At 46.8% G+C, this 16,919-nt stretch overlaps 2 protein-coding genes across 2 annotated transcripts in view; one reads left to right on the top strand and one right to left on the bottom strand.

The window, feature by feature from the left end:
- Positions 1 to 13,484, top strand: part of LOC133210455 (centromere protein P-like) — a 52,855-nt gene extending 39,371 nt beyond the window's left edge. Inside the window, exon 5 of the mRNA XM_061349841.1 lies at positions 13,464 to 13,484. Coding sequence (XP_061205825.1) covers positions 13,464 to 13,484 — 21 coding nt within the window. The remainder of the gene's footprint in view (positions 1 to 13,463) is intronic.
- LOC133210447 (G2/M phase-specific E3 ubiquitin-protein ligase-like) lies at positions 2,108 to 4,998 on the bottom strand. Its single transcript, XM_061349821.1, has 3 exons — positions 4,667 to 4,998; positions 2,746 to 2,905; positions 2,108 to 2,661 (listed from the first exon to the last, which is right to left on the bottom strand). Exons 1-3 carry the CDS (start codon positions 4,813 to 4,815, stop codon positions 2,551 to 2,553), a joined length of 420 nt encoding a protein of 139 aa, XP_061205805.1. The 5' UTR covers positions 4,816 to 4,998; the 3' UTR covers positions 2,108 to 2,550.
- Positions 13,485 to 16,919: the final 3,435 nt, after the last annotated feature.

Here is a 16,919-nt window from a genome sequence, read left to right as displayed (position 1 = left end):
TGCTGTTCCTAGAAGACATCACCCTTTGCTTTTCTTCTTCCCAGCAGGCATATGAGTTCATCTCGGAGTATTTATTGTTTACTGAAAAACACGTCTGTCAAAGGAATAGGCAGATATTCAAAGAGCCTTACGATTCCTTGCCTGAGGGTGATCTAAGCCTAAGTGGAGTTGTTTTGCTCCTCATGCTCATCCTGGAGGCCAGCAGCCTTTGTGGGATGTGGAAAAGGCAGGGAACCAGAATGCCCAGGTGCTTTTGGTGGGTCAGGGTCAGACTGAGTTAGTTCCTCAACTGGGCCCTGAAAAGTGGAAGACCGCAAGAGCGGGGAATTTGTGAATGCTCCCTCCCTAGCGCTGTTCAAGGCCAGGATGGACAGAGCCTTGGGTGGCATGGTTTAGTGTCAGTTGTCCCTTCCCATGGCAGGGGGGTTGGAACTTGATGACCTTAAGGTCCTTTCCAACCCTAACTATTCTAGGATTCTATGATTCTAAATTGAATGATTAAGACTGTAAAACTGTTTATTTTACTAACTGTTCTTTAACTGTTTACTTGCTAGGCTAGGAGCACGAGTGAAAAATTGTATTAAGAATGTTTGTTTTGATACTTGTATGCATGTGCAGGTTGGGAAAGCACTGAACAAGCTGCAGCCTGTCTGAGTGTGCAGCTCTTTGCACGTGGTGCTGGCGTGTGGCTGTTCTAACGGCGTCTTTTGCGCCGCGTGCTGGGAGCTTGGGCCTGGCACTGCAAGCGGGAACGGTCTCGCACCCGCACGGGCCCGGTGGATCTTGAGGCGCTTTCTCTTTGGCGTGCTCTGGAGCCACGGGATGATGCTGATGGCCGCTGTCTTGTGGTGCTGCGGCCGTGGCTCGCACGTCCTGGTGAGCACTGGGACAGCCTGGCTGCAGCCTGTCTGCGGGGGCTCCTCCCCGCTCGAGCTGCTGGTGTGCGACTCCCAGGGGAGCATCTTCTGCGCCGTGCACAGGGAGCCTGGGCCCGACGCTGCAAGCGGGAGCGGTCTCGCGCCCTCACGGGCCCGGTGGATCTTGAGGCGCTTTCTCTTTGGCGTGCTCTGGAGCCACGGGATGATGCTGATGGCCGCTGTCTTGTGGTGCTGCGGCTGTGGCTCGCATGTCTGGGTGAGCACTGGGACAGCCTGGCTGCAGCCTGTCTGCGGGGGCTCCTCCCCGCTCGAGCTGCTGGTGTGCGACTCCCAGGGGAGCATCTTCTGCGCCGTGCACAGGGAGCCTGGGCCCGACGCTGCAAGGGGGAACGGTCTCGCACCTGCATGGGCCCACTGGGTCTGTTGCTCCTGCTTCTTCGCAGTGGTGCAGAGCCACGGCATGCTGCAGATGGCTGCTGCCTGGTGGTGCTGCGCCTGCGGGTCTCACGTGATGGGGAGCATTGGGACAGCCCTGGCACCACCTGGCTGGGGGTGCTGCTCGCAGCACGTGTTGCTGGTGGTCGGCTTCTCTCCCGCTCTCCTCCGTTCCGTGCATCGGGTATCTGGGTCTGTTGGTTGTCTGGGGTTTGGTGTTGCCGTTGGTCGGGCCCAGGGGGGCTGGAGCGGCTGCTGCCCTCACACACTGGGAAATCGTGGCATGGCCCTGATGGCATCTGTCTGACACTGCTTGGGCTGCTGGTCTCCTGTGCCTCAGGTCCCAGAGTCTGCACCGCTGCTGCCTGGCTGCTGGTGCTGGGTCTGCTGGACTCCACTTCCAGAGATCCAGGAGACTGCCGTGATGCTGCTGGGCTGACAGTGCTGGGACCAGCAAGCTCTAAGCCGGCACCGGAGGCTGCAAGGGCAAGCAGGAAGGTTAAGGACTTGGCTCCCAGGCCTGGGACAGCATAGGCCTGAGCCGTGCCCCAGCTCTCCTGGAGCAGACAGGCTCTGCCAAGCCCACACCAGGCACCCACTGCCAGGCCTTGCCTGACCCCTGGCCCCAGCCCAGGAGCACCCGGGTCCTTTGACACTTACAGGTGCCCAGGCCACCACAGTTGTCACACTCCCATCTGGCCTCATGACTGTTCCCCAAGTTGCCGCAGTGTCTGTGTCTGCCCTCACTAGCACAGGATTGGCACAGGAACAGCTGCCAGGGCCTGGGGAAAGAAATAGATTCATGTCTCTGAGGTTAAAGTGCCCACAGCATGGGATTGTCCAGCAGAGCTCTTCTCTTCAGCCTTTCTGCTTCAAGCCCTTGCTGAGACACAGATCCCGTGCACAGCCCCAGGGTGCAGCTTTGGCAACTTACCCGTCTGGCTCTGCCACCCATCTGCCTCCTGGACAAAGGCACTCCCTGGCATCACAGTGGCTGTGCCTCCGGAGCAGTTCTGCTTGTGCATTGTTGTCTTCCCATGACGCTTCTCTGATGGAGAAAGGAAAATTGATGAGCCCCTGCTGCCTCAGCATAAGGCGGATGCGGGGCCTCCCCGCTCTTCCCCACACACTCTGTTTCCAACTCCTCCATAGAGCTAAAGCCCAGACTCGGGGGACAGCAGAAGACCACGACTGCTGGTGCAGGTCCAGGTATGGCAAGTGGTGGCCAGGAGGACACTCACCTTAAGGGGATTTGGATCCCCATGTTTATCATTTCAACAAGAAACATAGTCTGATTTCTACACAGAGGACACTGAAAGCACAAACTTCCAGAACGCATAGCCTGTCCCTGCAGGAGAAACATAAAAAGCGTGAGTGAGGCTCTGGTACTGCTGAGAGCCTGCCGCGCCTGGAGCAAGGGAACGGCTCCTACCTGGATGCAGGCCCTGTGGAACCAGGCGTGTCTGCATACTGGGCAGACCATGGTCCTATAGGTAGTTCTGCCTTCAACAGGGTCCATGCAGACGAGGCAGATGGCGTTCGCTGGAGCCACCAGATCTTGCTGCTGTGGGCGGTGCTCCTGGCAGAAGGATCTGGGGGAAGAGGGAAGGGATGGGTGAGATGAGAAGCGCTGGGTCATTCCCTGGTGACAGTGAGGAGACGAGAGGAGGTACCTGAACGGCGGGAGATAACGGGTGACACATTCACCCTCCACGGCACAGGGGAGATGGAACCTGCGGTCGCAGCCCATCTCGTGGCAGGTGATGGTGGCCCCCCTCTCGCCACACACGAAGCAATCCTGGAAAGAGTAGAGCAGCCCCCATCAGCGGTAGCCTCAGGGCCTCCTCAGCCATACCAACACCTCAGGCCTGGGAGCAGAATATGGCCACTGCTGGGTCACAGAGCACAGATCCACCTGACAGAGCAGGCTCCTGTGCTGGAGCCTCTGTGGAGATGCTGGGAGCAAGACTTCAGTCCCAGAGCTGGGTGGAAGGCCTGGGATTCTGTCCCTGGCATCTAAGCTAAGGTCCCACAAACCTCTCCTGGCACAAATCACTCTGATCATCTCAGATCCTCACCATCTGGGCTGCCTGCTCGACTGCACGTTGAATATCCATATAGGAAAATCTCATCTCCTGTTCAGTGTCTTCTTGATGAAGCTCACTGGCCAAAAGCTGCAGAAGAGACAAGGAGCTGATGAGGGGCATGTGGCAGGGCTGGTGTGTTGCAAAGATGAAGCCAGCCCCAGAGGAGCTCACCAGGCAAAAATGATGGGCATAGACGCCTTCAGTAACCAATTTTGGCCCGCAGATGTCCGGGTCTGCCTCTGCCCGTCGACACAGCACGCATTCTGGAGAGGAGAGAGCAAATGCACCTGAGAATGAGCACCTGTGTGGGGCCGGGGATGTGTTTCTGAGGGATTGCCCCCAGGGGCTGCTCTGTCCCTGCCTAGCTGGCTGCTGAGCAGGGATGGAAGCCTTGGAGAGGAAAAGGCACTGCAGGCATGGGTGTCCCGGAGGGTGCGCACTGCCCAGCCCTGCTCCCGCTTGACGAGGAGGGGCCCTCCCCCAGGGTGGCTTTGGAGCTCCTGCCTCCCCCTGTCAACGCTCCCGGTCCCACGCCGACAGCCTTGGGAGTCCCTCTGCCAGGCTGTAGGAGGGGGACTTTGCTCTCACCCTGCTCCATCGAGTTGGGTGTCCTACACCTCCGCAAGGAGGTGTCAGACATCAACAGTGAGCGCTCGGAGAGTCCCTGTCCCAGCAGCGCTGGGGCGTCTTCTCCAGATGTTCCTCTGCTGTCTCTGAGGGAAAAGAGAGACGCGGGTGAGCTTGCAGCACAGGCCCAGAGCCCTGCGGTGTGGAGCCCCCTGCTCCCTCGGCAGCCCCCCCGAGAGCTCTGTCTCTGCCCTCTACTCCCCGCACCTCACCAGGTCGCACTGATGCACTGTGCCCAGCGTTCCCTTTTTCATAGGCCTGCCCCTGCCACCGGTCACAGTGGCTTCTGTGACATCAGCACCGTGCGCACCCAAATATGGGTGGGGCACCCTCAGCCACACACCCCCCACTGTGACACTGACACTGCATCACAGGGCTGGCTGTGAAGCGCAGTCAGGGACCTGAGCCCTTGGCACCCAGGTCCCTGGGGCGGCTGCTCCACGTGCAAGTGCAGAGTCAAGGGCCAGCTTAGGGACATGGCTTCCTGGTAAAGTTGGCAGTGTTAGCTTAACGGTTGGACTCGATGACCTTTAGGGCCTTCTCCAACATAAATGATTTCTGTGACTCTGAGGATCTGGGGGAAGAGATGACAAGTTCTGGGCCCTTCCTTGGTGACAACGAGGAGGGGAGAGGAGGTACCTGAACTGCGGGAGGTAATGAGTGACGCATCCACCCTCCACGGCACAGGGGAGATGGAACCTGCGGTCGCAGCCCATCTCCTGGCAGGTGATGGTGGCCGCCTCTCGCCACACACAAAGCGGTCCTGGAAAGAGTAGAGCAGACCCCATCAGCGGCAGCCTCAGGGTCTTCACAGCCAGACCCAGACGTCAGGGCAGGGCGCAGGATGTGGCCGCTGCTGGGCAACAGGCCGCAGATCCACCTGGCAGAGCGCGCTCCTGTGATGGAGCCTCTGTGGAGCTGCTGGGAGCAAGACTTCTGTCCCAGAGCCGGGTGGAAAGGCTGGGATTCCGTTCTTGTGTAGAACTTGCATCTTTGCTCTTTCCTTGCAAGTGTGGCCTGGACACAGGCTGACCTCTCTCATCTGCAAAGGAGGCGGCATCTGACAGTTGCTCGTCAGAATGTTTCCCTGTAGGACGAAAGAAAGAAGGAAATTGTGCCTAGGCCCAACCAAGAGGAAAAGGATATTTTCCCTTTCTGTTGATCCGAAGGTGTACGATAGGCAAGACTCTGCCAAATTTACCAGCAACCCATTGCTGAAAGAGAAGAAAAATAACCAGTGTTAAGCAAAGAAGGAATGGAAGTAACCCTGGAATAAAACAAAACGGATATTCTTGGATAACAAGATAAAGGCCCTTGTTGGGTCCCTGCACGATGGGTTCGTCCTGCCTTGTCTTCTGTCCCTTCATCACAAAAGGAATGACACCTGCCGTGGTTTCCAGGCCAGCCAAAAGAGAACATCTGTAGAATATTAGCCAATGTGACTGGACAAGACGCCCTGTGCCTTTCGGTTGCCACACCTATGAGTCCTTTCACACTGCTGTTGAAAGCAATGGCAGCCTGGAATCCTGTGGACATATGGGATGGCTGGGGGGATATAACAGTACAGCTGCAAGAAATTTTCAATGAGAAAATGAATATGAGCCGGCAGTGTGCGCTCGCAGCCCAGAAAGCCAACCGTGTCCTGGGCTGCACCAAAAGGAGTGTGACCAGCGGTTCGGAGGAGGTGCTCCTGCCCCTCTACTCTGCTCTCGTGAGACCTCACCTGGAGTATTGTGTGCAGTTCTGGTGTATCTGTATTTTCATTATGTAGTTCAAAACCAATTGTTAGTGCAGAAGGCTAACTGTTCTTTAACTGTTTATTTGCTAGGCTAGGAGCACGAGTGAAAAATTGTATTAAGAATGTTTGTTTTGAACCTTGTATGCATGTGCAGGTTGGGAAAGCACTGAACAAGGGGATAAAAAGGGCTTGGCGGTAATAAAGGAGGATTTGAGTCTCTGCATCCTCTGCATAAAGGAGGATTTGAGACTCTGCATCTGCACTTGAGTCCACGTCGTGAAACACCACAGGGCTGCTGCCGCTTTCCAGTGCTGTGGAGCCATAAGATGCCTCCGATGGCCACTGCCTGCTGGTGCTGGGGCTGCTGGTCTCAGGTGTTGATAAGCACTGGACAGCCTCTCACTGCCTGGCTGTGGGTGCTGCTTTTACCACATGTTGCCGGCGATTGGCTTCTCTCCTGCTGTCTTTGGGCTGCGTGTAGGCACTTGGGGTGTGACAGTTCAACTGGGAGCACGCTGGGCAGCCGTGGCATGGCCCGATTGTTGCAGTGCCAGTGTTTGGTGCCAGGTAACTGTGGCATGGCTATACGTGGATAACAGACACACTCGTAAAGAACCATCAGTGACTAGTTATTTGTTTACTCTCTTTTTTTTTTTTCAGCAATTCTAACAGAGTCTTTTCCCAATTTCCCTGGTGCCCTTCTTTCTGCAGCTTTGCTTCCTCCCTCTCCCTGGCCAGACTGTACCAAGAAGCACATTATACATGAAATAAAGGTTTGCTGTTTGCTAAATTACAGGTGGCAATGACCCCAGCTCACAGAACAGTAACCATTCCTACCTGAAGAATTAGCACATCTGTTACCTCTAAGGGAATAACGATGCAAAACATGTTACAGAATCTAATGTGCACCAATGGTCCACCAATGACAATAAAACCTAGAGAGGTTTAACAGCGTTGCAGCCAAAAGCACAGCCATAATACTATCAGATAAACAGAGAAATATATTTTTTTTAAATTCATTTGTAGCTGTGCAGCCTTTCTTCGGCCACTGTATCTGCAGTGTTCCTCCTTTCCATTTTATTTAAAACTGACATGCCTGTAAAGCAAGGAGATGGGAAATGAGGATTTTCTTCATTAAAAAAAAAAAAAAGTAAAAAAGGTTTAGGCTTAACTATGCCTCCTTCTAGAAGTTTCTTCAGCATTATCTTATTACTCACTTGATTTAAGTTTGTACATGAAAAGTCACAGAATCATAGAATGGTTTAGGTTGGAAAGGACCTTAAGATCATCTAGTTCCAACCCCCTGCCATGGGCAGGGACACCACACATAATAAACTATATCCCTCAAGACTCCGTTCAACCTGGCCTTGAACACTGCCAAGGATGCAGCGTTTACCACTTATTTGGGCAACGTGTTCCAGGGCCTCAGCACCCTCACAGTGAAGAATTTTTTCCTTATATCTAACCTAAAGTGCCCTCGTTTAAGCGTGAACCCTTTACAGGTAGGGCAGCACTTACTGCTTTTCTGCGATCCTCTCTACAGCATGCACTGAGCGGGAGTAGCAGACGTAGCTGGCCAACGCCTGTGTCAGGAAGTCCTGGATGTCTGAGGAGGAATGAGAACAGACTAGGCCAGGCACCCAAGGACATGAAGCGTACCAGGGAGCACCTGAACAACAGAGGCTAGAGGTGATATGCAGATTGACTCCACAACTCGTTAGAGCTGTAAAGTAGGTATGCTTTATTCAGCGCTGAGTCGCATGGGGCTTGCCCCTCCAAAAGCATGCACACCCCCCTTTGCCACTCAGTTCGTTTATATTCCATATAATGATTACCTAAACAAGAGATTGCTTCACGCTTAATACATATGCAAAACCTATTCCCATCTAGTATTATAATTAGTTTTCTGGCATTTGTCCCATTGGTGCGCCTGCGCAGTGCCTCCTGGTGGCGGTCATTAGGGGGTCGTGAGGATGAAGGCCTGTAGTTCTTCTTCATCACCACGAGTAACCTCTTGCTTTCACACAGACTCAGTAGGATTTCAAACCTCAGGTTTGGTACAAGCCGGTTTTATGTATCCTAAAGTAGAAACTTGTCAAGTTTGTAAATTTTGTTACTCTGGCTATCTTTTGTTCTTTTTCTTTCTAAAGATACTATTTGAACAAGAATGTCTTAAATATTAAGCTATGAATCTTATCTGCTACAATTCTGCTTCACCATTCTAGCAACTTTGACTCCTACAGTTCTGCTTCACCAAGCACAGCAACTGCTTAAGCAAGCAGGCACAATGATAACCTTTTATTTCCCGGTATCAGAGGGACTGATCCTCACTCAGAGAGACACACTGTCCCTGATGCTGTGGAGAGCATGCTAATGCTCAGACAGCTAAGGAATAACCCCAGACTGGACATCTTAAAACTTAAAACCAAAAAGACTCTTAAAAGGGTATCCTAGGTCATGTATCTGATTCTGGAAGAAGCAGAACAGGCCAGACAAGGGCAGTGCCCAGCATCTCTTTGTACACTAAGACATAAGGCCCTCAACAGAGTCAGCAGATAGAGCCCAACGGAAGCCTGGTGAGCCTCTGGCCCTGGGACCAGCCAGACCTGCAACATTACTCCAAAGCAGAGGAGTGCAGTTTTACCTGTGCCCACAATCCCTGAGCCAGCAAAATGCTTGGCCAGGATGGCAGCAAGGCACATCAGGGTTTCCTCGTAGCCTGCAAAGAGAAAGAGGGAGCAGGGTTCACACCAACAGCCTGATGGGCAGCCCTGTGGCCCCAGCATTCTTGTGGACATGGCACAGGCCATGGAGTTCATTCCTGCTACAACTAACTCCAGCTTTGAGGTGTGCCTAGTTGTCAAAGCAGACAGCTGGGAAAACACATCTCCCAACAGAGCTTCTCACCTCAGTCTGCAGAGTCTGGAACATGTACTCAGAGAAAGGTAAAACCATGTAACTGAGTCAGACAGCAAGTGAGAGAGAACTAATGCAGAAGAGGCTGAGCCACACAAGTAACACCCTAGATCTATGCTGAAAAGCCATGTCCAGCCTGCAGGCCCTGAAGAAATCTGCTAACACTCAATTCTGCTGCTCCCTGAACAGCAGGCACAGCTCCCACTTAATGGATCTGAACACCTTAGCTATGTCTTGTTGGTAGGACAGCAGCCTTCCAGTATCTGAAGGGGGCCTATAGGGATGCTGGGGAGGGACTCTTCGTTAGGGACTGTAGTGATAGGACAAGGGGTAATGGGTTTAAACATAAACAGGAGAAGTTCAGATTGGACATAAGGAGGAAAGTCTTTCCTGTTAGGGTGGTGAGGCAGTGGAATAGGTTGCCCAGGGAAGTTGTGAAGGCTCCATCCCTGGCAGTGTTCATGGCCAGGTTGGATGAGGCCTTGGGTGATATGGTTTAGAGCAAGGTGTCCCTGCCCATGGCAGGGGGGTTGGAGCTTGATGATCTTAAGGTCCTTTCCAACCTTAACTGTTCTATGATTCTATGAGTCCCTCTCCAGCACTCTTGTAGGCCCGCTTCAGGTACTGGAAGGCTGCTATGACGTCTCCATGCAGCCTTCTCCAGTCTGAACAGCCCCAACTTTCTCAGCCTGTCTTCGTCTGGGAGGTGCTCCCACCCCCTGAATCATCTCGTCAGATAGGCTGTTCTCGACTTCACTTCTTGTGCATTTTGAAAAACACAGTTAAGGACTACTGAAAACCAGAGGGAAAAGTGATGTACCTGGAACTTCTGGATGCAAAGTGTCAAAAGCTCTCCAAAAGTCACTAACTGCTTTCCCATTCCTAATAGCAGCATTCCCTACATAAAAGGGCATTATTTCTAACCCCTCTCTTCGAGAACAGGCATCTTCACCTGCAGTTTTGCTGCCACATGTTACACAGGTGATTTTATAACCCTGCAACTAGTTTTATAACCCCATGACTGTGGGATTTGTAATACTGCTGCAACAGGAGCATGCTTCACATAAACTCTTCTCCTGGGCTCCCTCTCATATCAAGTTACAATGTTGTATGGACCTGATGCGACTGTTTGAAGCACATTTCCTATAACTTTTCCTACAAGGGTTAGAACTCATTAAGTCACTCAGTCACAAGGAACCTTTCTAAGGTGATTACACCTACTGAGAGCTCCTGTAACTTCAATAAAATTGCAGCTTAAAGAAAAGGGAATGAATGAACATGACAACAGAAGGAAAGAGGGTCTACCTTGACCATATCCTGATCTGACATTAGATGCATTTCCAGGAATGCAATCTGGCTCAAAAAAATAAATTACGTAAGAAGAAATAATTAAAGCCACGTACTTACACTTTCTAAGATCTGCATCAAAAATGCTGACATTGAGGTAAGTGAAAGCTTTCAGAGGGTTCCCTGAGCAAAGAGAAACACTCAGTTAATTTCTCTGAAATTTCACAGTTTCCCTTAAAACTAAGCCGTCTCCTAAGAATAAAGTGTGTCATAAGCCAAGAAAAAACCAAGAAAAAAACAAGAAAAAAAACAAACAAAAAACTCACCAAAAAAACCCTAAAAAAAAAAAAAAAAGTTTCACACAACAAACTGAAAACCAATCCGCTTTTAAAAGAATGGCTCCATATACTTTTAAAGAATGACGCAAAGTTCTTACCCTGGTCATCTTGTCTGATAATAATCTCCGGTTCCAAAACACGCCCAAACTTGCCAAATCTTTCCTGCAGTTCAGCCTGAGACACCACATGGCCACGCCCTCCAACGTACAAACAGAAGCACAGCAGCACAGCCAGTGTACAAGCCTTTCACAGCCTGCACCACTCTCTGAACACACCAGAGAGCCTAGTGAAGATCCTCCGAAACAGCATGTTATAAAAATTCCGTATTGGCCATGATCTGATTTAATTAATTTTTTATTACAATTGATTAATATCGGGAGGCAATAAGCAAGCAGCGCTGGGTGCGCTGGGGAGTCTCTGCTCCACCCAAGACGCACACCGAGAGTTCTGGGGTACAGTCTCTTATACTCCTCGGTCTTCGGTTTCAGCCAATCCTGTCGTCTCCTTCACCCGAACATCGACGTGGTTCCTTTTCATTGTTCTCCTCCTGTTGCTGGGATCTTATCTTTGGGTGATGAAACTTCTTAAAATGCCATTGAATTCCTTGGCAATACATTAACAGGGGATATCTGTCACAAGCTTAACCACCATCTTAGCCCCCTCAATTCCATTTCTTATATAGTTACATATTGAATACACAAGTTTCACCTCATCCCGTAACAGAATGTATCCCTGGATTACCTAACCCCCTTAAGGTATTCAAGCAGTTAAACAAAACACCCTCTGTAGTTAGCAAAGCATCTGAGACATTCAAGTAGTTAAACAAAGTACCCCTTAAAGTAACAAAGACTTTGATTAGGATTCCTTTGTTCCTTCTTTTCTTTCATCACTGTATTTACAAGAACTCCCATCTTAATCTGATCATTCGTATACATTCTACACATGATTTTCGATTCCTCCCAGAGTGCAATGATGACAAGGACTCTTAAATTTCTGACACGAATCATTCCTATATACCTCACAAGCAGACCTAGTATTTCTTGTGTGTGTGCTGGGCACCGAAACAGCAGACCTAGTATTTCTTGTGTGTGTGCTGGGCACCACGTGCCAGCAGGGCAGGAGCACTGCACAAGTGCAGTGCTCCACGCTGACCTAAGAACCCTAACTATTCTATGATTCTAAGAAGCAGTAGAGGACCACAGAGCAACCCTGTGCCACATGCAGCAGTTACACCATCTCCTGATTAGATCTGCAGTTGAGAGTACAGCGGCCAATCTGCATGAGTCCTTGGGAGAAGATGAGCACCTCGTAAATCCATTCAATTTATCTGCCTCCTTGCAGCCCTTCCAGTCACCCTGGGGGAAAAAAAAGGTCCACCACCTGCGTCCTCCGGCTCATGCTCATTGCTTGTTGCTGACTGGAGCAGCGTGAACACGAGGATTGGGTCTGGGGCCAGTGGGAGGTGCGATTGGAAGGAACTAAGAGGAAAGAAGGGGGAGTTTCCACAAGACACTAATAAGAAATCAGCAATAGAGAATAAGGAGCTGCCTGACAAAACAGCGCTTATTGCACCATTTTGAACAGCTAACTCTGGATCTGGTGTTCCAGTGGCTGTGTTTCCGGGGAGCGGGATGAAGTCGCGGACGGTGCCCCCCGCCTGGGCAGCCGTAGTGGTACTGGCCAGCTCGCTGCCGGTGGTTGGGCAGTTCGAAGAGCGTGTTGCGTGCAGACTTTAGTGCGGTTTGAGCGAAGTTTCCGGCTTTTCTTCCAGGGTCTGCGTGGTGGTGCTGGGGCAACCCCGAGCCCTGGAGCCGGGTCCTGTGGCGGGCGGCGGCAGTACTGGCTCTGCTAGCGAGCGCCGCTTCCTGTCATTGCCCTGTGAGATGTGAGGGTTAGGAGCAAAGCCGGGCAGCGCTGCACCTCGGCAGCTCCGTCCTTACAACCTGTTGAGTTCTGGTTCAAGCTTTCGTTGTGACAGCATAGAAATAAATGCTTAGCAGTGTACACGGGCAGGTACGTAGAAATGTGAAATGTTTACCATTAAAGTATCGGTATGTATGTGTGTGTGTGTTTCATTTGAGGAGAAATGATTGTTTGTTGTTAAAGGGTTTTTTTATTCATTTTATGCATGTAAGTGTGTTTTTATGCTGGTTTTGAGGTCATAATTAGTCTTTGAGTCTTCTGCACTGTAGTATAATCGCTTAAGGTAAATACCTGTAAGCAACGTATGTGTTTTGTTACCGTTTTCAAAACGGCTGTTAAAAAAGGAATTACTGACAGTCTGTAGTGAAGTTCTGGTTATTGTAATGTCTTTCTTTTTCTCAATGTACTCTTTATTATCACCAAAACTTTCTTCAATGCATCCACTTAAAAAAAAACCCTAATTTAATAGGATACATTAGAAGTTTTGAACTTCCGTTTCTTGTCCCCATGGATATTGTTTGTAATCATAACACTGCATAAGGTTGCTTTACAATTTCAGAGGCAGTTACAATGTCAGTGGTTCTCTAATTGTATATACTTTATTAAATGAGCAAATTTTTAATTTAAAACATTTGTAATATTTTCTTACATGTATTATTCAGGTGCTGTTTCTTATGACCTAAACCAACAAAATCCTATTCCCCCCCATGCATTTTTGTTGAGCCATGTTAGTGTAGATGTTACAAATACAGTTGTTTAAAGCCACATATAAAACTAGGTTTTTTCTTGTTGTTGTGGGTTTAGTTTCTTTTTCCCTAGGTGAAAGATACATTGGTATGGAGTGGCACAACATTTTCTACAGTCCTTTGAATGTGTTATGTCTAGGCTGAAAATCAGATTTTTTTTCTTAAAATTTAAGTTTGTCTTCAATTATTAATTAAATGTGGCTGTTTGTTTGTGTCTCTTTATTGCTGTTTACTTGAAAGACAGGTTATGCTGTTGTGTTAGTAGGAGCAGGTGTGCTTCATTTAATCAGATGCATCGTTAGATGAGGTGGTCAAAGCTGGATTCTGTTTCTGTAGCAGCTTAGGACTGGTTTTTATTTGCAGCCCAGCTGCTTGCTCTGTTAATTTAGAACAGCTGGATATGCTCCTGGATGAAATTATGATTAGTTGAAAAGGTTCTTAAAGAGTCTTTGACGATTTTAGATTCCTGATTTAACTTCTGTATTCAGAAGCTATGCAGTGATCTGTGACTTTGAATTTGCTTACTAATTACATTTAGAGTCAATAAATTCTTTGAGAAACTAATGCGACAAAACTACATTTTAATCACAGTTGCTATCTATATCAGAGGAAACTTGTTTCTTTTAGGTGAAGTCAGAAGTATGTTCATTGTCACTTTCTTGCTGCTATGTAGTAGCTGCCTGTATCCACTGGAGGTGGAATCTTTCCTGTTCATGATGCTTTTAGAGTGAGCTACTGTTTCTTAAGGAGGTTTTTTTGCATTCAGAATTACAGAACAAGTGGCTTTTTTGGTCTTGTAATGTGTCTTTCTAAGTGGGCTTTCTAGGGTTTAAGTAGGAGTTACACTGATCACAGAGTGCTGTAGTGTTAAGAGTGGAGTTTTACTGCAAGCCTAATTCTGTTTTCAAGTTGGTGGCAGAATTCCTGTCAAATTTGGTTGCTGAGGATCAAGGTTTATATGTTTGTGTTATCTTCTATTGTAGGCAGCAGTGTTTTGACACCTTAGAATTGTTTATGAGGGTATAAATGATTGTACTTGTTGAAGCTACCTGGGATATTTAAAAACTGTATTTAACAGTTCTTCAGCTCTCTAAATTCATAAAATAATAGAGTTGACTCTATTAGAATTGTCTAATATTATATTTGAGTTTCTTAATTCATTGGACAAAAACTTATTTTGAATATAGATTATTTCTTTTCTCCTAGGAAATTTATTTTGTTTTATCTAGTAACATCGATTCTGAAAAATGGACAGCAACGTTCGTTACGTTTATGAAGATGAAATCCAGTCACTGAAAGAGGAAATTAAACTGTTGGCTGAAAAGTATGAAGATAGCCAACAGGAACCCACCTTTTTTTCTGATGAGGAGATATTAATGTCAATGCAAGCTTTTTTTTTCACGTGTTGGATTAATAATGTTTCTTTATCAGAATTGTTTAGGATAAGTTTTTGCTTTTCTTAGGACTTTGTTATTTTTATAGTGCTGATCTTATTTATATCATGGCTTACATATGGTAAAAGACCACAAATAATAAATATTTGATCTCTGTTTACAGTCTTCTGTTGGTAGTTTGTGGGGGCTTAGGGTTTTGTTTGTTTGTTTTCTGAAAGGATGTTTAGTGGTCAGATCATGACGTCAGGTACAGTGCTGTGCAGGCCTTGCAAAGTTGTTGTCTGCAAAGGCCATGTTTTCCATTATGCACTGTGAAACAGCTCAGTTCCCATTTAATTTAAAAAAAAAAAAAGGTGGGAAGATGGGGATTGGAATTGGGGAGATGGACAGGTGTGACTAGACATATCCTAAGAAAATGCCATGTTTGGGCTTCTTATTTCCATTATTTAAGTGATACTCTACAGTAAATAAATGTACACTCCATACCTAAAATAAGTAATTTAGACAATAAAGACATCACAGCTCATTTTTGTTGTACATTCCTTAAAATAGATATTTGCATTTCAAGACTTCTAATAAAGGCTGTGTCTACATGATAGGGCACATAAGTATTTATGAAAGTTAAAATAGTTTACTGTTGCTGGTAATGTGATCCAGCTGAAATGTGGCTTATTGAAAACTGATCTTGGTCAGAAAACAACCAGATCATGTTAAAAGTGCTTTTTTTTTTTTTTTTTAAATGGTATTGCTGTACTGATGTGACAAAACATTTTCTTATGTCTTGGTCTTTTCCCCTTTTGATTATTTTCTTCTTTTTTTTTTTTTTTTTTTTTCTCCCCAGTTCTAGAAAATCATTCCAAAGAGAACTTCGGGGAGAATCTGAGGGACATGAATCTGCAGCAGACCTGAAAACTGAACTTGAAAGCCCAGAAACACGTCTTTCATTTTTAATGAAACTTAATGGTATTCAGTTCACAGGTCATTCCAAGAAAACTTTGGAAAGAAGCAAGCATTTTTGTGCCCTTTTCTGGTGCTGTGTTGAGCATACTGTTTCTATTACATTTGAAAATGCATGTTTTAATTCTGCTTTCAATGTTAGCAGGAAGACAATTATTTTGAAATACAGTAGAATTTTCTCTATTAACAAGTAGCTTTTGAGTATAGTACTTCCCATAGTGGGAAAGTGAAAGACTGATGTAAAGTTAAATTTGGTTTCTTTTAACATGTTTAACTTGATTTTTTAATATGATGGATGATATCAGTTGGTACTTTAAATATGACTAATGGAAGAGATGCAATAGTTGTTGTATTGGAATTCTGATCAAGTATTAACTTCATTTTACAACAGCTAGAAACAAAATGTTGAGGAAGCACAGATTATCAGGGAATTGCTGCTCGTCTTTTCAATTGGAATCCCAGCTTTTTGATATGCAGGTAAGGATCAATGAACACCTAAACCCCCAATAACCACCAAGCAACCGAACAGAACTTCAAATGGGCTAGTGTCAATACTTCCTTTTCTATCTGAAAATGGTATTTTGTCATTTTGATTGCCTGAGTCTCCTTAACCTAAGCCTCGGTGGGTTGCTTTCACCCTGTAGCAGCTGGACCCAACTTTTGAATTTGATGTGCATTCAAGCAAAATAATTCTGAAGGTCAGGTTCAACATTCAGTTGTGAATTTCTTATCACAGAATCCTTTAGGTTGGAAAAGACCTTTAGGATCATGAAGCCCAACCATAAACCTAACACTGCCATGTCCCAATCACCCTTCCTTCCCAAAATATGCACCCTGCCAGATGCTGTTGCAGTCTAACATTGAAGTAAATCCCTGAACAGCACTGGATTTCCACTGACTATGCCAAATACCTGCTGGGGCTTTGCCCTGACCCGATACATCTTTCATCCCACAGCTGTCTCTGATCTCTCCCCATCACATTCTGTAGTCAGGTATCTTGTTCTAGAGACTGGAAAATTTCAAATCTTACCTCTCTTGAGGAAACTGAGGAAAAACACTACAAACTTGAACATTTTTTTCTTTGCTTCAGTTATATTTCTAATTTGCTTGGTTAGTGTCAGTAGCCATTACATCACAGGACTGCACAGAAGTTGCACTAAATACAGATTTTTTTTTGCAGGGAAGTTCTTTCATAATAATCTACTCTTAGCACAGAATTCAAAATGATAAACAGTGGGAAACAGCTGCTGTCCCAATTTGTTATAATATCACCCAATTTTTAATAATATTTTTTACATCAGGAAACTTCCTTCTCCTGAAAACTTGGTTTTCAGCTCAGCTTTAAAGGTATTTTTTAAATTGAATGTAATTGAACTTAATAGTATTAAAAACTGCCTTCCTTTCTAATCTTAAGAAAAGCCATATTATGACTTTAGGAAATTAATATTTAAATAGTCACGTGTGGATTACATAAGATGAATAAGGTTATTTTGTAACCTCTGAAGTCCATGAATGACTTGAAACTTGTGATATTATTTTACCATGTTCTTGTATAAAACTATTTAGGTTTCAGCATGGAAATAGCTCACATCA

Source organism: Neopsephotus bourkii, unplaced genomic scaffold (genome assembly GCF_033783945.1).
Source record: "Neopsephotus bourkii isolate Nb327-2 ecotype Australia unplaced genomic scaffold, CSIRO-AGI_Nbou_v1 NB_463, whole genome shotgun sequence".
Classification (NCBI taxonomy): Eukaryota; Metazoa; Chordata; class Aves; order Psittaciformes; family Psittacidae; genus Neopsephotus; species Neopsephotus bourkii.
The sequence above is the reverse complement of the archived record's forward strand: the minus strand, read 5'-3'. Positions and strand labels throughout refer to the sequence as shown.

What these genes read in the sequence shown, in the direction of transcription:
- LOC133210447 (XM_061349821.1), bottom strand. Translation starts at nt 4,815, where the DNA reads ATGGGGTCTGCTCTACTCTTTCCAGGACCGCTTTGTGTGTGGCGAGAG. An exon ending in CATTACCTCCCGCAGTTCAG is followed by an intron (nt 2,906 to 4,666) that starts GTACCTCCTCTC and finishes CTCTTCCCCCAG; the next exon opens with ATCCTTCTGCCAGGAGCACC. An exon ending in TCCACAGGGCCTGCATCCAG is followed by an intron (nt 2,662 to 2,745) that starts GTAGGAGCCGTT and finishes TTTCTCCTGCAG; the next exon opens with GGACAGGCTATGCGTTCTGG.